The sequence below is a fragment of the Eumetopias jubatus genome, unplaced genomic scaffold, assembly GCF_037043125.1.
Source record: "Eumetopias jubatus isolate StellerSeaLion01/CBP00866 unplaced genomic scaffold, mEumJub1_p1.0 scaffold_10, whole genome shotgun sequence".
Classification (NCBI taxonomy): Eukaryota; Metazoa; Chordata; class Mammalia; order Carnivora; family Otariidae; genus Eumetopias; species Eumetopias jubatus.
The window spans coordinates 96739190-96759747 of NW_028274816.1; the positions used below are offsets into that span (position 1 = coordinate 96739190).

Consider the following 20558-nt stretch of genomic DNA (forward strand, 5'->3'; position numbering starts at 1 on the left):
CAGGACCAGAGAAGGCTTCCCTGAGGAAGAGACACTTAAGAGCAGGAAGGAAAAAGAGGAGTGAGCTCTCTATCCACATGCCCTTGGGGATCACTGCTCTAGACCACGGAGCAAGAATTAGTAGCATTGTCAATGGCTTTGGGGGTGTGGAGGGCCTCAGACCAGAGAGTTTCCCTGGTTTGGTTCGATGCACCTGAGTAGGGAAAGAGTGATTGCTGCCCGTGGACCCTCACAGGGCATCGAAGTCTGATTATCCCCCCATCTCTCACACACTGGGTGGTTTCTGTAGGCCCCACAGGGTCAAGGCTTGTTACTAGGCTTCTAGAGGCTAGATGAGGAGCTCTGACAGGCTGTGTGCAGCAGAGTGGCCCCATGAGGCCCCAGGGCCTCGTGGCCCAATCATAGGCCTGTCGAGGCCAGTGGCCACTCAACCCTCCCTCCCTCCTGACTCAAAGAGGCCTAAGAAATTAAGCCCCACAGGCATCCGTTCCCCCCTGTGAGTGCTGCCCAGGAAGGAGTTATGCTGGGGGCAGGCTCCTTACCCAGGAAGTGGCCTCATCCTTGATTCCGGTTGGGGCACTCAGCTTTTGGTTGCAAGGAAGAACTCCTGGAATTGCTCAAAGTAACGTTCCAAAGTCCAAAATGGGCCCAGAGGGAGCAGGCAGAAGAACGGTCAAGATCACAGATTGTACACTCAAATGCCTTAGAGGCCAGGCAGGTCGCAAATGGTCGGAATCCCGCCAAGTGTCATCACAACAGAGTGGTCGAAACGGAGGCAAAACGGAGAGGGCTCTCCTCAGCTGAAGAAGTCATGTTCATCCATCCTGTGCTTCCTGCCTGCCAACCAGAGCAACATCCTCTGGCCAGATTCAGCTGATTGGCTACGAATTATTGATCCTTGGCTCAGAGCAGTAGTTCTCAACCATGGGTGGTCCCCAGACTAGTAGCATCAGCATCCCTTGGATGAAACTCCTCCTTGTTAGAAACACACATTCTCTGCCCCACCCCCAGACCCACTGAATCAGAATCTGGGGGAGGGGGAGAGGTGGTGCCCAGCAGCTATGTTTTAAAAGGCCCTTTCTGTAATTCTGGTGCATATTCAAATTGGGAGTCACTAGCGTCAAAAGTCCTGACTGAATGGGCCACTGTCTGGTCCAAAATTATACATTTTTTGTCATTCTTTCATCTGTATATATATTTATTGAGCACACACTATAGAGCAGGTGCTGGGCTAGGCACGAGGAACACAGGCGCCAACAAGGCACATGGGGTCCTTGTCCTGAGCCCTAGCTTTCATTCTTGCCTCTTACAGGCTATTTTTGTCTTGCAAAATACCACGTCCCCTTGAATTAGCTCATTTTGCTCTAACACACTGGGGAAACAGACAGGATGGCGGTGACTTCTCCCTTTTTATAAATGGAGTCACTTTGGCCATGCACAGTGAAAACTCTGCCCAAAGTCTCTGCGCTTGATGGCCCCAGGCTGCCCATCCTGGGGGCCCACGCCCACTGCGTGATGGAGATGTGCTTCTGTCAGCAGAGGAGGGTCTCAGCGGGCCTCTGGCTGTCATTGCTCTAAGGAACAGGCCTGGCTTTCCTCCATCTCAGCCACGGACAGATGTCCTTGGACACACGCAGCCACCTAATCACCCTCACACCTGGGAGCATCTCTTGAACATGTTTGAAGACTTGATAGAACATTCAGCCAGGCCGTCTGCTTCTTTGAGTGGATTATATTGAGAATTTCCATAGGTAGTAAATCTCTTAGCCAAAATGAATATTAAACAAAACGAACGGATGGGGGGGGCAAGAGAAAAGAAAGAAAAACATCTGGCAGGCAGCCTGAGTGCTCTAGGGCTCTTGTCAGTGGCTTCACAAGCCCCCTCCCTTTGAAGCCTGCTCCCTGCCCCCTCCCCTGTCTACACTGCACATGGGGTGTCAATGCCCCATGCGACTGGGTGGGGAGGGAGGGTGAGGAGCAGCTCCACAGACTAATGCTCCAAGCCTAGCTCATTTTGCCCTTGCCAAACAAATGCCCTGGAACTCACTCTGAGACAAGTCCCTCCCACTTGTGGCTCGGAGCATGAGACGACTCTGAGTTCACTAGCAAATGCATCCTCTGATTGGTCAGCCCAGCCCCTCTGTGGAGCATCACAAACCCTGCAAAGGGCACACGTCAAGGAGCCCGGCCAGTGAGATTTATGGCGCCGCGTGACAGGTTCCCTCCCACAGACCTGAGAAGAGACACAATCTGCTAGAAGTGACTTTTCAAATTATCTGCAGAAAACATTAGTGGATATTTTCCCATCTGCATGCCTCCAGGCCTTATTGAGTCATAAAAAGTAAATGATTTCCCTGAATGCTTTGACAAACCTGATAGTTCCAAGCCATTTTCTAGCTGATTGATTTGCCATTATGCATCAGAGTGTCTCTGAGCATAAAGGCTTCCTGGTGACGAGAGTGCTGGAGAGAAAATCAGTGGCAGCTCGCGAGAGGCCACGCCAGCGCCCAGGAGCCCCCGAGAAAAGCAAACAAGGGACAAGGCTTGGTGTGCGGGGAGCAGCTGAGGGATGGGTTAGGAAGGCTTCCCAGGGGCGGTAGCTTCTAAGGCTGCAAAGGAGGCTCAGACTCTGGGGGGAGGTGGGAGGAGGCGATAAGAAAAAAGTGAAAACAACCAACTTCCTCTCTGCCTGCTCTAGGCCAAGGTCAGAAGAGCACAGAAAACATGACCCAAGTCTAAAAATAGGAGGCTAACTGCTAAGGACAGTTGACTGGAGCCTTTCAAGACAGGTCTATAGGAGAGCGGAGGGGCCTTGAGCCATGACCTTGGGGCCAGTGGGCAAGATCCAGACTTGGACCGGACTCAGAAGGAAGAACACATCGATCCTTGCTCAATTTGGGCACCTTTTCTGGCAACTGTTTAGTCCTGGAAGAGGTGTGTCCTGGGCCAGTTTCCTGAGCTGCCCTGGATGGAACGGGGACAAGGAGATGGGCCCGGAAGGAAGGGAAAGGCACAGAGATGGTCCCTGTGTCAGGTCTGAGCTTCAGTTATCCCAGGAAATGGTCACACTTCCGACCTCTCCCCAGGGTGAAGCAGAGGGCCATGTCCTCTGCTGGGGACTTTAGTCTCCCAGAGGGCTTCCTGAGCACCGGCTGGCCCATCCACACCCCCCAACCTATGGAGATTTGAATGGAGGCCAGGTGGGGAAACAAAGCAGCAGAGGGGGAGGAGTCATTCCTAATGGCCCCTAATTTATTGAAGGTCTAGGAAGGGTCCCTAGGGTGAGGCCTTGCAGCAGAGGCTGCTCCAAGGAGCTGAGGACCGAGGAGCTGTCATCAGCCAGAAACAGTCTGATCCTCCCTGGGTACCTCCCTATGCTCCAAGCACCAGCAAGGAAAAATAAAACACAACCCACCCACCGAGAAAAAGCAAAAACATTAACCAGGGCAAGATGCAGTGTACAAAAGCAAGAGTTAGGAATCAGGGAGTAAAGGAATGATTGGAACAAAGGAGGTTCATCAGGAAGTCTTCTGCAAGGAGGTGACATTGTGACAACTGAAAAAGCTGTGGACACAGCCTGTGAAGAGTGGGAGGGGGACATTCAAAACAGATGCACAAAACAAGCCAACTGACCAAAAGAGGAAGAGATGAGCCAAGGCCCTGAGGTTCACAGTCCATCTGGGACTCTGCCGGGCACACACTCACTGGAAGTTAAATAATAGACCAGCCAGGGCGGGAGCCTCAGGTGAGACCATCATTCAGCCCAATTATAGAGAGAGAAACATACAGACCTAAGGCCTGGGGCCTTTTCTCTGGACAAACGCGGGATCTAGGAAAATAAAACTGCCCTGTGGCATCTGTGTTCCCAGTTCTCCCCCAGAAACGTTTGCCTTCCTAAGACACACATCCCATTGTGTTTACTCCTCTGCTCAGAGGCCGGGAGCTAGACACACACACACACACACACACACACACACACACACACACACACACACACACACACACACACACGATGACATCCAAACTCCCGGTGCTGCCTGATGGGTTCCCACCTTCCCATCTCCCCAGCTCATAGCAAAAAAATGTTTTAAATCCAGAACAAACACCTTCCCCAAATACTCCAGCCACACTCGTGAGTAGGGAATGTTGCCCAACATGTGCTCTGCTCTCTCCGCCCCTAGGCTTTTGCTGGCATTCAGTGCCTCTGTCCGGAAGGCCCTCACCAACCCTCAGGGCCAACCGAAGGCCCTTCCGTCCTTTAAGGACCATCCAAGAGGCCTTCCCCGTGTCCTAGTAAACCTGTCTCTCTCCCTCTGTGCACCTCCACTGTAGCTGGCACATCCAGCTGGTACTGAAACTGTTTCTGAACAAGGTTTTCCCATGTCAGATGATGGGCTCCCAGCAGGTCACGGAGACCTTTTGCCCCACGTTCCCCACAACACCCAGCTCAAGGCTTTGACATATAACTGCCCCACAAATGTTCACAGCATGGGATTGGGCCTGAAGCATGGAGCTTTTCCAGGGCATCCTCCATTCAGTAGTAAAGAATTCCAGAACGGCCGCCCAGCCTCTACGCTGAATCCCCTCTTGCTCTGTTCTCTGATCCCCAAGGACAGGCCTTGCCCTGGTGTCTTGTTACTACCCTCCACCCCGTGATTTCTTTATTTTTTGTGGGTGATTCTTTCCTCTATTCTTTTTTCTCCCTCCACCCCATGATTTAGATCATGAATATTTTATAGATGAACTTAAAAGTCTCCTTTCCATATTTAGGCACAGAATGAACTGATGAATTCAGGCTTGTACCTGGTGCTGCTGCTTCACCTCTACGAGCAGAGGTTTGCAGAACTCATGAGGCTCAACTACAACAGAGTTGCAAGGGAGAGGGTGAGTCTGGCCCTGACCTGCCCCATCCAGCCGCACTTCCCCAAACCTTGCAGGGTTGTCGATTACATGTGCAATCTGTTGAGGTCTTCGTGGTCATGTGGCCCGGTCATCGCCAGGATGCAGATGTAGCACGGATTCTGTGTAAGTGTACGCACAGTGGCTTTTGGGCCGAAAAGTAAGCGATCATTGCATAATTGCTTACTATTAAACAGGAGTAGTAATTAAGTGGTCGTTAATGGTCAGAGAAGCAAGTGAGTCTCTAGGGATATTTGCACCCGCCCCACAAAAGAGAGGTCAGCAAGGCTGCCGGGGCTGAGCGTGCATTATGTCTGGGCAATGCCCACTGCCCAAGCATGAACGGTCCATGAAAACCAGGAGACCTTCCCTCAAGGAGAACTGTTTCTTTAGCTTTGGTTCCCAGAGTGCGTTACTCCAGCATCTCTGGGTGTGTGAATGCCAAGAAATAAAGGTGTTGTCCCATTTGCCATTAGAGAAGTGACAGTGTATTTACCAGGGATCATCATCTGCGGCTGCCCTTCCTTTAATATGAGAACCAGGAGACTTCCAGGAGGCCCGGTGGTTTGGAGAGAGGAGCCTGGCTCTGCAACTGACTGGAGCCTGGCCTTAGCAAAGTCCCCCACGATGTCCATTTGGCCACGGTCAAGTCAGAATGCAGAGCCCCCACGGGCCTTCCCTCTAGGCTAAATGCCTGGCTGTGGCCAGGCCAGAAAAGAGCACTCCCTTAAGGCCATGCCAGGGACTGATCTGCTTTTAGCGTTTAACACCCCTCGAGGCTTGAAACTTGACCTCTGCTCGCATTAGAAGGTCATGACTGGCAAGCCGCAAGGCAGTTTTAGTGACCCTCTGCCACCCTATCCCATGTCCCTCCCTTTCTCTTGACTTTCTCTTCTCTGTCCCCCGCTTCCCATCTCTCTCCATGTCTCTCTCCTCTTCTTCAAGTGGGTAAGGGGCCCCAGTCCCTGCCCGGAGGCTGGAACCCAGAGATTCCAAGGGTTCCTGACCCTGTCGCAGGCCTCACAATGACAGCAGGCTGTTGCCATCCATTTGGAGCCATCCCTGTGAAAACTGCTGGGTTCCAACCGTTAGTCCTGAGAACTCTAGATTTGTCCCTACTTTTTTTTTTTCCTGGCGTAAATTCTCCCTTTAGACTCCCAAGCTCTTAATGAAGAAAACGGACTGGGCCTTGGCCAAGAGATCTCCTCAGGAATCTCACCCTCTTTTTGACCCAGGCCTGTCCTTCCTTTAACTCTTCCATAGTTTTAATGGTGACATAAATTCCTCAGAGAAATACATTTAAAAAAAAAAAAAAAGGAAAAATGTACAGGAAGCAGGAAATGATCCTTTGTTAACATTTCCATAACCTCATTTTCATGATTCCCCATCTTTTTTAATGAACTTTTTATTGCACATTGAACTTCAAAGCACCCAGGGTTTGATATAGGTTACAGATGGCCATGACGTCAGCAAGCTAATGTAAGCAATGCTAGCCTCCGGGACACACAGCACAGCAAACACCATACAGCACAGCCCAATGGGTGAGAACCAAGGCCCTGAAGCATGGAGTCTAAAGAAGTTTCTGGTAAAACTATCCTAGAGAAGGAGTCAGTGACACCAGGAACAATCTGGGAACCCAGGTGGGAGGAAGCAGGAAGGACAGGGCAGCACTCCTAAAGCTTACATTTAATTTGAGAAACCCTGAAATAGACCTCACACACTAAAACCACCAAGCAATGACCAGTACAAATAGCCAGTGAAGAGGGACCAAAATGGCTTTTGTCAAATTCACAGTCTTCTGGATTTGAGTCTCAGTATCTTCTTGGAGAAGACACTCAGAAGCTGAGGGTAACATTTAGCAAAAAAGAGCCACCATGTTGGGGGGGGACCAACCCCTTCTCTCTCCTTTACCTATCAGAACTGGAGAACCCATTCACGTTGGGCCCCTTACTTGTGTCTCATTAGGACACCCAGTGATGAATGTTTGCCCATGGTGATGACCATTCATTCACTCATTCATTCACGCCCTGGCCTGTACCAGGTGCTGAGATGGGGATCAGGGAAAGTGGCTACCGGACATGATGCCATGTTGTCCCATTTTTTGAGGAACTTCTGATCAAGCTGGAAGATGAGACTCACATATTTATAAAGACAGGAAATAACTGGAAAGTAACCCTTGGTCACGAGAACCAGTGGACCCAGTGAATTTCCAGAGGCTGTGAATTGACAACACAAGATCTTCCCTGGCTGGGACTTCCTGGGGTGTCCAGTGATCCCATAAACAACCAACTTGTCTCCTTAGTAAGGTGGTGAGCGTCCTGAAGGCAAAGCCGGGCCTTCTACACCATGCCATTTCCCCAATGAAATCTACCTGTTCCCCGAATTCCTCTCCCTGCCTGCCCATGGCAGCTCCCCTGTACCTCTTAAGGGCTGACTTCAATAAACTAGGTAAAACGCTAGAAAGAATCTCTGTCCGTGAGCTAAAAGGGCAGAGGGACCCCAATCCTCCCAGGGATCATGACCGTGCCCGTGACCTCCTGGAGCGAGCACTGCGTCGGTCTCCTGCCCCAGGTACGCTGGAGGAACATTTCACCTGTAGGGAAACTTCCACCTGTATAACACTCGGGGGGAGGGACACGGGGGGGCAGTGGCTGGCCTGGGGAATAGGCAGGGTCCTGAAGGAGCTCTGAAACTCCACTGGCCCATCTGTGGGTGAGACTTCCTCCAGGCCCTTCCATTCACACTGTTTCTACAAACCCCAAAACTCTTGCCCCAAAGAACCAAATCTACCCAAAATATTGGAGGCCCAGGCTTGGCCCTCATTTGGGAAAACTTCCCTACTCACCCAGATGGCGTTTCCGTGAGGAATGAGAGTTGGCTTACATACAGAGGCGGTCACCTGGCATGGAGTCTCGAGTCTTGAGGCGGGATGAGGCCGGCTTAGCAGCTGGAGGGGCTGGGGGCCGCGGTTGGCACAGTCCTGATGTAGAATTGACTTAGAAGAAAGTCCATCCTTCGCCTGCCTTCCCCACCCCGGCCTACGGGTGACAGGGACCCAGGAGCCACAGCTGCCCCCCCACTGGCCAGCAGTTGCCCCAGTAACAGTGTCCGGCACCCCTTGTTTTGCCCTCCAGCCTGTCACAAAGCCCCTCTTCTCCCTCTCTGGGGGCGGAGCACCAGCCCTCTGCACAGGAGCCCACATCCTTGCAGCCTGGCACAATGGGCTCCCACAGAGTACACAGTGTTTCTTATTGTGGCATAAAATGCCATAAAGTCACAACAAAGACGGAGCCCAGAGCCTTGATGGGCCTGCAGCTTCCTGCCAGGCAGAGAACACGACTGATTGTTTAAAAGCCAGGGGTGAGGCAAGTGGCCAATTAGCATGGCCTTCACCCCCACGGCTTGTAAATGTGATTCTCGAACCCTCAGAATGGGCTTCTGCTGTTCAGATCAATTGCCGAAAGGAAGCAAGTCTGCTCCCACGGCCAAATTTAGAAGCCCTGAACCACCAACGAAGGTGACCTGGGTTCTCTCTGCCCTGCCTTTAGCACGAGGCTAAGCCCCCGCAGGTGCTGAATATCAACACTGCCCTTGGCACCTCTGCCCCTTTAAGGTGATGTGAGGGATTCCCAGAACATTCCCGAGAGCGGGGAATTATACATCTGTTCACAATTGCTTTGGAAAAACAATTCATTTTTCTTTGTCTTCTTTCTCATAGTTGTCAAGAAATTACCCACAATCCAGACCGGAAGAAAATGAAAGTAGGTTTGGGGGTCAGTCCTGCCATTTTGAGGGTGTTTGCTAATTTACTCTTTTTCTGTGACTGTGTGGAACCTCATAACTGTGGAAGGAAGTAATGACCACCACCCAGAGGCATAAATAACCCCACAAAGCTTGGGAAAGTCTAGCGGCAGCCGTCAGGGAGGCGAGTCCCAAGTCCACTAGATGCACAGCAGATAAGGATTTTAATTCATCCTGAAAGCAAGGACGAGGGCCAGCGAAAGGGAAGATGGTATCATCAGGCGGGCGCAGGATGACTTGCTGCGGGCTTATTTCCCCTTTTCCTTTGCTGGGATTTTTCCAGCATCCACTATTTGGGGAGCCTCTTGGGTTATCTTCTAAACCCTGGAAGGGTGCTGTTTAGCCACTACAGGAAGGGACCCCATTCATTCAGGAGCTAGTGGCTGCAATGGATCGTCTCACCACGCAGCCAGGTCAGGTGGGTCGGCAGGATTCACAGGTTGAGCAAGGAAAACAGGTCTCCTGAGAAAGGTCCCCCAAAGGAGGGCAGGACAGCTGTCTTCCAACAGGTTCGTTATCCCATAGAAAACCCAACTGAAGAAAATGTGCTTAATTAAAGCAGGAGGGCTTGCAACCAGACTCAGGAGGAGCTTCTCCCTCAGCAGGGAGAATAAACATCACAGTGGACCCAGGTGGGTGTGACAACTCCAATTCCAGAAGTTCTTCAGGGGAGAAATTTTACAACTGCCTGCCCTAAGGCAGGTTTAAAGTGAGGAGTGATCCCCACACTGGCTTTGCCATCAGAATCGCCTGGGAAATTTACCCAAAGTGCAGATTCCAAGGCCCCTCCCCGAGATTCAAATTCAGACCCTGGGGTGGGCCCCTGGTCATCCCGGCGGAACCCCCAACAGGCTCGCCGGGAGAAACTGCACCAGCTCAAAGCTCCACAGGGTGGGGCCCAGATTACGACCCTCGAGAAGCCAATTGATTATTCAGGGCACGCAGTGCTCAGAACCCGGGCTGACCGTTTTCAGAGACCCAGGGAGGGGACGCTTCCCTCGGTTCACAAAAGGAGCCCGGAGTGCCAGCCCTGGGCGCGACCACGGGGTCCATCCCCGCCGGGTGACGGTCCCGGAGCCCCTTGGGGACCCCGCCGCCCGGCCCTGTGGTCTGGGCGCACCCGGGGCTGCTGCTCCCCCTCCGGCAGCCGGGAAGGGAGCGAGCGGGAAGGGAGCGGAGAGATCTAGAAAAGACCTTTGTGTGTCGGGGAAAAGCGCCTCTGCGCCTCACTCGCAGGTCCCAGTGGCGGCCTCCGGCCGGAGCCCCTGCACCGAAAGGGCGCGGCCGCGAGCCGACGTCGGGAAGCAGCTGGGGGCCCCCGCGGCCCGGGGCAGGGTCTCGGCGGCGCCCCCTCCCCGCCCCCCGCCCCAGTGGCGCGGGCGGCTCTTCCCGGTCCCGGGAAACCTGCGGCCCGCGCGCCCGGCGGTTCGGCTGGGCGGGGGCGACCCCTAGTGCCCAGCGCGGGACGCTGTCGCCCTGCCATGCCGGGGACCCAGCCTTTCCCCCGGGGGGCCTCCGAGCCCCGGCCGCAGGGAAGACTGCCCTCTCTGGAGGGCAGGAGAAGAGCATCCCTGGGGCGCTGCTTCAAAACGAGTCTCCGCGGAGGAGGCCTGAGGACCCTCCCTGCGAGTGCCTGCGTCGCTCAGAGAACGATGGTCCCGCTGATCGTCACTTACCATCCCTCCTCAGGAAGCTGGGACTGGCTGTAGGATCCGCCCCAAAGTGGGGGCGGCCAGATCTCCCCTGGAATTGTAGGTCTAGGCCCGCTCTACCTGCCGCCAGCCCTGCACCATCCCGGACACTGGTGGAGGCGGCCGAGGTGGAGGAGAGCCCCCGCGCAGAGGGACAGTCTTGGCACGGGGGTCAGGGGCAGCTCTGGCCTGGCTTCCCACCAGGGCCGTGATCGAGACAAGCCGGGGCAGCCAGATGCCCACGCCTCCCGGCCTCCCCCTGGCCACACTCTTCTCTGGTCCCCAGCAGCCTGGCATGACTCACCTGGTTGGCAGCACTTTGTTAAGATGGGTTGCCAGAGCTGAGTCACAGCTGTGACCTGCTGCCCTAGCTCAGCTCAGGTGAAAAGGGAGGAAAAAGACAAAACATCAGGGCCCACCAGGTGGCACAAGGAGATGCCAGCCTCCGTGGCTCTGTGGTGCCCCTGCCAACGTTCTCACTGCCCCCCCCCCCCCGGCATCTGGAGCACACACATGCCACAGGAAGCACTGAGGTAGAAGCAGCTAGGGCGAGCTCCTGGGCAGGTGTGCCCAAGTCCAACTTGCCCCATGGCTCTGTGGTCTGGCACAGAGGGCTCTGTGGCCCCCCCCCACAGCCGCTCCCCAGCTGGCACAGCTAAGTCCAAGGCCTGGGAGGGGAACAGTGCCAAAGGCTGGCCCAGACCACCTCACCCCCATACACACAGGTCAAGGAAACTAATTTTGGGGGACAGACAGCATAGGCGAGGGCCCAGAGGCAGCTCATGGGCCTGGGGCTTCCCTGTAGCAGAGGTAGAGGCCGAGAGGGTCGTGGTATGAATGGGGGCATGTCAATTGCTCCTGCTCTTTGCCCTTCAGTGGTTTCCAGATAGTCCAGGAGCACTCACTCAAGCCAGTGGGAAAAGTATATTGAAAACAAGAGTTTCCCCCAAGAATAAAAACCACCCCCCCAGACTCCACCTCTTCCACTCAGACCCCACTGCCTTCCTACTGCCTCTTTGCTCCCCTTCCTCCCATCACATGGCCCTCTACCTCCAGTCATTTAATGTCTGAAAGATTTCTTAAAGACCTAGGTCAACCCTCCCCCCAGACTTCCCTGCCAGGTTAAGGAAAGGGGCGAGCATGTCGGGGCGTTACCCTGAGAGGAGGCAGGGCTCCTCCAAGGATTCCACCTGCAAACCTTTGCTGCCCCAGGTCGGGTGAGGATGTGGACCTAGGTAGGCGCTTTTGTTGAGGGGCTTATGGTCCCTCTGTCCTGGCCTGGCTGGAAGCCTGGAGGGGCATTTGAGGATTCCAGAGAGGGCAGCCTCTGTTACTCACACCGTTCCAGGCACTGTGGCGTGTGTGTGTGTGTGTGTGTGTGTGTGTGTGTGTGTGTGTACACCCAGGGCTGGAGTGTGGGCAGGAGGGGGCACGCCCTCATCGGCAGAGCTCACCGTCCACCATGGCCCTCCAGCCTGAGACACCTCCTTCTTTCCAGGTTCTGAGCTCTGGGAGGGAAATGACAGCAACAGCCCCGTCGTCTAGCAAGGCAGCTGGCCCCCGGAGCTCTGCGAAGACATCTCCCCACAGCAGCTTTTTCTGTGTCCCCACTTGCCTCTGTCCTGCCTCCTCTTTACTGAAACTGAAACCACAGCGTTTACAGTTACCATTTTCACCCTGTACCCCTCCCCACTTGGGGTCTGGCCTGAGCATTAGGGACAGCAGCAGGGACCTGTGCAGTCCCCGACAGCACAAGCCGGGCAGCCGGGGCTCGTTGAGTCCCCGCCGGTGGCCCTGCTGCCACCCCCCTACCCCCATGGCCAGAAGCCCCAGGCGCCCAGCAGCCCTTGCTGCCCCGCAGCCTGGAGACCCCCTGCACGGGGCGCCTGTTCAGGCCTCCCTCCACCCTGAGTGGAATCGGGCCTCATCTTCAATAAAATGACTTTATTCACCCAGCTTCCTTTTGTGCTGTTTTTTAGTCTCCACACTACTCTCCTATTTACACCTTAGGGCCCAAAGACCAGATCAAGATGTGAGGTTAGGAAAAAAAAAAAAAAAAATGTCGGGGTGCCTGGGTGGCTCAGCCGGTGAAGTGTCCCGACTCTTGATCTCAGCCCAGGTCTTGATTTCAGGGTTGTGAGTTCAAGCCCTGCGTTGGGCTCCGTGCTGGGCATAGAGCCTACTTAAAAAAAAAAAAAAAAAAAAGGTCTGGGGAGGTTAGTGAGAAAACTGAGTGTGTGTGTGCATATGAGAGAGAGACAAAGATAAGTCAAAAAATAAGGATGGAGGGAATGAAGTACTGATAGATGCAAAGACATGATGCTGAGTGAAGGAGGCCAGACACAAAGATCAATACAGTGTATAATTCGATTTACACGCAATTTCTAGAAAAGGCAAAACGGTAGAGACAGATCAGTGGTTGCAGGGTTGGGACTAGGAGGAGAGACCGCCTGCAAATGGGCTCAGGAGGATCTGGCTGACGAGGCTGCTGTACCACCGGTTCGTGGGGAAGCTTCTCCGACCGGATGAATTTACTAAAGCTCACCCAACTGTGCGCTCACAGTGGGTGAGCTCTATAGTGTAACTGTAGGATGGGCCTCAACAAATTTTCTGTAAAAATGGAGAAAGGGACAGAGAATGAGACAGGGGAGGGACAGAAAGGGATAATGAAGAGAAAGAGGGGCTTCTCCCTCCCACCTTCAAGACCAGGAGGGGGCACTGCAGATTTTGCTGCAAAGAGGATTTCGCCTGAGATGAACGGTGCTGCCAACAGGGTTTTAGGAAGTCTGGACTTGATTGAAGTCCCTCAAAATCTTGTCCATCCCTGACATGCTCCACATTTAAAGTGACTCTATTCCTGCAAACTGGTGGATATAGCCAGGCAGCCTAGCTCCAAGATCCAAGAGCAAAGCAAAGGGATGCTCTCGAATGTTAACAGAACCTACAAGAGCCATTCCGGTTGAAAATATCTCCCTGATGTAAACAACAACAACAACAACAAAAACCCTCCTAAAATCTTAAATTCTTCCATTCATAAACGCAGCCCCAAGCCCTAATCATTCTATGCGAAAATGGGCCTTTATTTTTCAACCGGATTCTAAGGTTGACTGAAGATGAAAGATTTGTCTAGGAGCCAACATTGAGAAGTGTCTAAGAAGGAACAATGCCTATTTAAAACTAAGTTGTACAGACAGCTTGACGGAATCCGAGGCGGCCCTATAAATGTTCTGACAAGCCAAGTCTGCTATAAAATGTGACAGTGTTTGAGGCAGCTATCCTGAGACCCACCCAGGTTCCCGTCAGCCAATGTTGGGTTGTTGAAAGCGATTTCAAGGGTTGACCCAGGAAACCAGGAGTGCCTCCTCAGACGTCTGGGGGTGGAAAGGAGAGACACCACAGAACTGATGTGTACCCACACCATTAATTCTACATTGCGAATGGCCCAGGGGCGCACTGATGGGGCTTCTCATGGCCCGAGGTGCCCAAAGAATCAAGTCACATTTATTAAAAGACCCTGGTGAAAAGGATACCTTGCCCCTTTCTAACGGAGTAAATATTGCCAGAGTCTATTAGAGGTTGAGACCCAGTGGATGGAACATGAGTATTTTTTAAAAAGTCTTTGGCTTCATCATGACCCTCAAACATGTATCAGCCATCATCATATGCCAGGTTGTGAGGACACACGACAAATGCATGATGCCTACCCCCTAGGAGGATAGTCTTACTGGGGCAACAGATCATATATAGAAAAAGTCAAATCAAGGTAATATGAACCCACAGATGCCACTTATGAGAGCACTTTCTATGAGCTGGGCCTAGGGACCCACAATGAGCTTGTGAGGCAGATATTAACTCTGTGTTACATGAGAGGAAAACTGAATTAGGGTTCTCCAGAGAAACAGAACCAGTAGGATATATTTATAAGTATGCAGAAAGAGATTTATTATGAAGGATTGGCTCATGCAATTATGGAGGCTGAGAAGCCCCATCACCTGCCATCTGCGAGCTAAAGTCCCGGGTAAGCCCGTGATGTTGTTCCAGTTCAAACCTGCAGGCCTGAGAAGCAGGGAGCCAACACTCTGAGTCCCCAGCCCAAGTATGAAGGCCCAAGAACCAGGAGAGCTGATTCTCGAGGGCAGGAGAAGATGGATGTCCCCGCTCCAGCAGAGAGAAAAATTCACCCTTCCTCTGCCTTTTTGTTGTACTCAGGCCCTCAACAGATTGGGGAATGCCCACGCACCCTGGGGAGGGAGATACTCCTTACTCAGTCTACCCATTCAAAACGCTAATCTCTTCTGAAAACACCCTCACGGATGCACCCAGAAATAATGCTTTTCCAGCTTATCTGGGCATTCAAACGGACCCATAAAATTAACCACCACAAACCTAACCTCAGGCAAGTTATGTGATGTGCCCAAGTTTACAAGGTGAAGTCAGTCTGGTGGCCAAGGCCACGCTCCTGGCCTGCCTGAGAGAGAGGGTAACATCCTTAGCCAACTCCAGAAGTTGGGAATGGGTGGTCACCAGAGCCAAGGGGGGCAGGCGGGGAGGGCTTGTGGAGGAGACACAAAAGGGCAAAAAAAGGGCATCTCTGCATGAACCAGCAGGGACGTGCAATGACCAAGGACCAGGTCCCTGGACATGCCACAGAACTTAGAGGTGCTGGGGAAGAAAGGGGAGAACATCGACTGGATCAGAAAGCCTTAGCAGAGCAGGATTTCCTGGAAACAGCTAAAACCAAACTCCTGCCATCTGCTGATATCAGAAGATAGTCATTTTTTTTATTGAGCGCCAGCGACAAATCCATTTCAAGGGGTGGGGGACGCCTGCTCACACTTAGCTCCTCTCCTCCCTCCCGGGCTGGCGGCCTGCCTGCTTTTCTGGACAAGGAAGGATTGCAATCTACAGCTCAAGTGGTGCCGACCCTGGTGGGAGTCAGGATCCAAGTCAGCCCTTTCCTGGGGCCTCTTGGCAGCCCTGGCCCCTAAGATAAAGGCTGGAACGTCTGGGCACTTCCATCTCCTTGTCCCCTCTCTAGGCCCCTCCCTATTTCCTCTCCTTTTCCCCTTTCCTCGCCTGCCGCCCTTTCTGCCCTTTCTCCCGCTCCGCCCTCCAGACGCAATGCTCTACCTTGTGCCTGTAACACACTCAAGCGCTGGTGCGCAACGCAGCTTGGCAGGGCTCAGCCGGCCCTGTTCCAGGAAAGCCATGTGGTGTGGCTGGCTGGCTCCTCACCCCTGCCGCCTCACAGTGCTGCCCACTGGGCCAGGCCAGCTCTGCCAGGACTCCTGGGAGGAGGCCATCTCTGCCTTGACAAGGAGAGGTGGTGAGCAGGCCTGACACCGTTCTCCCGTTCATTCATGGCTTCAGTGAGCTGTCACTGAGCATCCCGGGGGCCAGAGCTGAGCCAGCTTAGCCCTGCAAGTGAAGGTTGGCCTCGGTGCCTGGCATACCGTGCCCTCTGCCAGGCCCACTGGGCCAGGTCTCAGGGCAGCCTACCCCCAGCAAGGATGGAGTGCAGAGGAGTGCTTAATGTTTATTGAATTGAAACGAGCAGAAAGGCAGGAGGCTGTGTACCCCAGTAGAACCAGCACTATCCCAGAATCAGAGGCAAATGGCAACGCCCCCAAAGCCCCCCCACCCCCACCCTGGCCCAGAGCCTTCCTCCTGCCCCCGACAGAGAGCTGCCAGAGCATCCCCTTACCCTCCTCTGGGCAGCCCCCAAGCAGAAAGGCTCAGAACAAGGTTTATGGGGGGCCCCCAGGTGCCTGTGAAGCTGTCTGAAATGCTTGTGGGTGGGGAGCAGGGCTCTGGTGGGGACGACAGCCACCTGAGGGATGGGAAGGAGAGTCAGGGCAGGTATTTCTGGAATGACTTAAAGCCTCTGGACACTCACCATCCCTACCCCCAGGCAGCACCGGGCATCTGCGTCCTCGGCTGCCCCCCCCACCCCCAGGGGTCCCGTGACCGTGCCTTCACCCCCCCCCCTTCGCTTCTCTCCTAGGGCAAGGGTCAGCGACGTGCTTCCCAAAGGGCCTGTGCCCCAGGGGGCTCCCTGCGGCTCCACGGCCTGGTCCAGCCGTCTTTTGAGCTGCAGACAATGGCAGGGCACTTAACTCACAAAGGGAGCCGTTTCCCAATTTGGAGAGCAAATCACTTCAGGGTGAAGTGGATTAATCATTAAGGATCCCCCCTCCATGGGATTGGGGCTCCCTCCCAAAGTGACCAGATCCGTCCGCGGGGCCCTGCTGCTGCCCGTCAGGAGAGCCGCTGCTGGGGCTGCAGGGGGAAGAGAGCGCCAGGAGGGGCCTCCGGCTCCGCCTCAGTCATGGATTCACCAGCCCCACCCCCACCCCCACCCCCCGGGGCTCCCTGGCTCAAAAAACGGGCACCCCATTTACCCTGCTGTCCAGGCCAAAAGCCCTGGACTTCTCAAGGTGTATCTTTTCGTACCGTTTAGGTTTAGGCCTTGAACCACGTGGTGGTATTACCTATTCAGAACAATAGAAACTTGTTTTAAAAAAAAATCACGAACGAGGGGCGCCTGGGTGGCTCAGTCGGTTAAGCGACTGCCCTCGGCTCAGGTCATGATCCTGGAGTCCCGGGATCGAGTCCCGCGTCGGGCTCCCCGCTCAGCGGGGGGTCTGCTTCCCCCTCTGACCCTCTTCCCTCTCGTGCTCTCTCTCATTCTCTCTCTCAAATAAATAAAATCTTAAAAAAAAAAAAACTCACGAACGAGGTAAAGCACGTGTGCAACACACGCGTGCGCCCAGAATGTGACCACCGCTGAGGTCCACACCACTGTCCTCAGGGGGCAGCTGGATTAGCACTCCCTACTATACTTGAAAGAACGTCCATCCTCTCCACCACAGGCCCTCACGGCCTGGCGCAATCCCGCTCGTCCTCAGCCAGCCTGGCCTCCTTGCCGGGCCTTGGCAGCACAGGGACCACGGCGGGGGAGTTCCCCCGCCCCCCTGCCTCCACCTGCCTAGATGTTTGCATGGATCACTCCCTCGCCTTCTTCAGGTTCAGCTCACTTCCTCTGCCGAGCCCCTGCCCCACGGCCCAGCCCAAACTAACAGCCCCTCCCCGCGGCCTGTTTCAGCCTTCCCCACAGCACCTCGCAAGACTGGCAGAGTTGTCCGTCACTTCCCAGCAGAGCCTTCTCTTTGCTGGCTGCTCGGTCTCCAGCTCCAAGGTCCTGAGTGAATACTGCGGGGAGGGACGTCCCGAGAGCCCCTGCCCGGAGCCCAGACTCCACATGGACAAATCCCGCGCTTGCTCACAGCTCAGAGGCAGGTAGAACAGCACCCCCACCCCCCTCCCAGGGCTGACCTGGGCACGTCAAATGCTCCCCTGGGAACCACTGCCCCCAAATAACAGTAGCACTTCCTGCAGGAGCTTGGGGCCTCTGGGCTCACTGCTCCTCGGCACAGAAGATCTCATTTAATCCTCAAATAGCCTTAAAGCAACCCCAGGAAGTGCGTCCCCATCTCGCACATGGTGAAAGGTGAGCTAAGCTGCCAGAGCGCACACAGCTGTCACCCACACACTCCTCCCCAGTCACAGCGAACATGGTGAGCAGGCCCAGAAAGGCAAGGGCCCGGAGAAGAGCCCAGCGTGCAGAGCGTCTCTGCGGGGCCCAGAGATGGAAGCGAAATGGCAGACTGCAGAAAGAACACACGACTCGAGCTCCACACACGACATTTATCTCTGAGGCGGTGTGAGGAACAAGGCTGACAACAGAACAAAGCCGAAACCCTTCTCTCTCAAGCCTCTCAAAGGTGTTTTATTTGTTTGCTTTTCTTTTTTTTTTCCACAATAATGGCACATTAAAAAAAATTAAGAACTACAGAAGAGGACCATGTCTTTGAGTCTGTGTTCACATTGTCCCACGCCCCATGGCACAGGCACTGGCCGTCGCCCCAGCCTGGGCGGGGGTCCCGGCCTCCTGGAAAGGCACTGAGTCAGTGCCCTGGGACTGGGCCCCTCCAGGAGCTCGGGCACTGTTCCTCTGGGCCCCACTAGAGGGCGGTCTCCCGCTTCTGAGGCCCCCCAGGACTCTGGCAACCCCCTCCCCTCTCTCTTCCAACCAGAGGCAGGAGCTGGAAACGTTAGGGAACTTACTTTGGTCCCCACAGGGGACTCTTTAGGGACAGAGCCCTCCCCCAACCAGCAGGAGATGACACCTGAGCCCGGTTACCCCCTGGGGGTCAGGGTGTCTCTCCCAGTCCTGTTTCCAGCCCAGCTGACACCCCAGTGGGGCCCCGGTTCTCAGGCCCAAGCCAGGCCCCTCCTCCATGCCCCATGGGCCACCGAAGCCGGCACAGGAATGACAGATGCTTGGCCCCCTCAGCTGACACCCACCATGAGCCACAAGGCTCCCCAAACCCTGGGGCCCTGGCTCAGAAGGAAGGGCTGCATGAGAAGCAGGGGGACGGAAGGGGGAGAGGGGCTCAGAGCCAAGGCTGCCAGGAAGAACAGAAGCAACAGAGGCTGGCTGAGGGCTCAGGGGAGGGTGCTCAGGCCCTGCAATGAGGAGGGGGTCCTGGGGCATGGGTCAGCAGGCCTGGGCAGGGGGGGCCTGGAGAGAAGGATGCTCCCATCCTGCGTCTGGTCACTGTGGGGACACAGGCCCAGGTGACAAGACCTTACCCCCCCCAAAGGGAAACACCACTCTGCACTCAGCCAGGTCTCAGCCCAGCCCTCATGGGAGGGAGGGACCCCACCAGCCAGGCCCTGATCAGCCCCAGCTCCCAACAGTGGCTCCCAAAGGCACCCCTCTGTAGGCCCCCGGGACTGGCAGCTGGTGGGGGGCCCGGCTGACCCAGGGCCCGGCCTCCCCATTCCTCCTGTGCCCACCCTGCCCACCGCCCTTGGCTCTACTCCTGCTGCTCATTCATTTCCATGTCAGACACCAGAATGTTCTTCTCGGTGGCCTCGCCGGGGCCGGAGGCACTGCGGCTGTAGCGGGCGCCCTCGAAGGTCCCACGCTCGGCGCTCTGTCGCCGCCGGTACAGAATCAAGGCTGCGGTCAGCAGGGCCCCGAGCAGCAACACTGCCATCAGCACCACCACGAGGGCGGCCGGGTTCTCGGGGAGTGCTGCTGCAGCAAGCCCAACACTCAGCTGGGAGGCCGCACCCCCGCGGCTCCCCCCCCCCCGCTGCGCCCCCACCCCCCCATGCTGCCCCCACCCGCCCCCCGGTTGCACCCCCCGCTGCCCCCTGGCTGCACCCCTGCTGCCCCCCCCCCCGCCCCCTGCTGCCCGGCATGCTGGGCCAAGGCCAAGGCGGGAGAGGCCTCATCTCAGCCCTACCTGGGACTCACCTGATGGCGAGAAGCTGCTCTCCTCGGCTGCAAGGAAGAGGGGGGGACAAGTTAATAACTGAAGACGTGATAGTAATAATAAGCAAGCAGAGAGCACTTCCTGTGTGCCAGCCACTTGATTAGCCCATTTGATCTTGTGGGTACAGTTATTACCCTCATTTTGCATATGAAGAAAGTGAGGCCATCGACTTTAAAGAACTTGCCCAAGGTCACAGAGTTGGTAAGTGGTCTACCCTGTCCATGCCCTTAACCGCTACAAAATGATGGGTTTGCTGTCTAGTTTGGGAAATTTGTAGGAAGGGCCAGTCCCTCCTACAGACCCGTTTATCCCAGGGGAGGGCCCCGGCGGCCCCGGGGCCTGTCTCTTCGTGCCCTCCCAGCCGCTGGGTCACGGGCAGAATGAGACGCCAGCCCCAGCTGGGCGGAGGCGGCAGGAGGCCGAGCGGCGTGTCCGCCCGGCGCTCACCTCGCGCGAGCTTGCAGACGACACCCATGGTAATGTTGGCGCAGGCGCCGGGGCGCCAAAGCCCGCTGCTGCTCTGGATCCAGTAACAGCTGTTGTGGCTCAGCATGCTGGGGCCCAGGCCAGGGGACCCCCAGTTGGAGTAGTTCACAGCTGTGTTGTCCTGCCAGACCAGGGTGCCTCCTACGGGAAAGAAGACATTGAGGGGGCATGGGGGAGAGGAGACGGGGAGAAGCAGGTGCCGGTGGGAGAGAGCAGGCCTGTTCTCCAACCGATTCTCACCTCACGCAAGTCCCTACCCCCACCAAGCCCTGCTGGAAGGCGTCCCCCCAAACCCCTGAGGCTTCACCCTCCCTCCCGATGCCACACATGGGGT

At 55.4% G+C, this 20558-nt stretch overlaps 2 protein-coding genes across 5 annotated transcripts in view; one reads left to right on the forward strand and one right to left on the reverse strand.

Annotated features, from left to right (window-relative positions):
• MARCHF10 (membrane associated ring-CH-type finger 10) overlaps positions 1-11936 on the forward strand; it is a 79579-nt gene extending 67643 nt beyond the window's left edge. Inside the window, exons 9-12 of the mRNA XM_088027265.1 lie at positions 4771-4884; positions 8270-8416; positions 8618-8660; positions 11890-11936. Of these exons, the coding sequence (XP_087883391.1) occupies positions 4771-4884; positions 8270-8416; positions 8618-8660; positions 11890-11936 (351 nt within the window). The remainder of the gene's footprint in view (positions 1-4770; positions 4885-8269; positions 8417-8617; positions 8661-11889) is intronic.
• Positions 11937-18161: 6225 nt separating this feature from the next.
• Positions 18162-20558, reverse strand: part of MRC2 (mannose receptor C-type 2) — a 54942-nt gene continuing 52545 nt past the window's right edge. For 3 of the 4 annotated variants that reach the window (XM_028087536.2, XM_088028209.1, XM_088028210.1), the window contains 3 exons: positions 20186-20365; positions 19720-19746; positions 18162-19497 (listed from right to left, as the gene is read on the reverse strand). In XM_028087536.2, coding sequence (XP_027943337.2) covers positions 19274-19497; positions 19720-19746; positions 20186-20365 — 431 coding nt within the window. In that variant the 3' untranslated portion in view covers positions 18162-19273. The remainder of the gene's footprint in view (positions 19498-19719; positions 19747-20185; positions 20366-20558) is intronic. The other variant, XM_088028208.1, reaches the window with a different exon arrangement.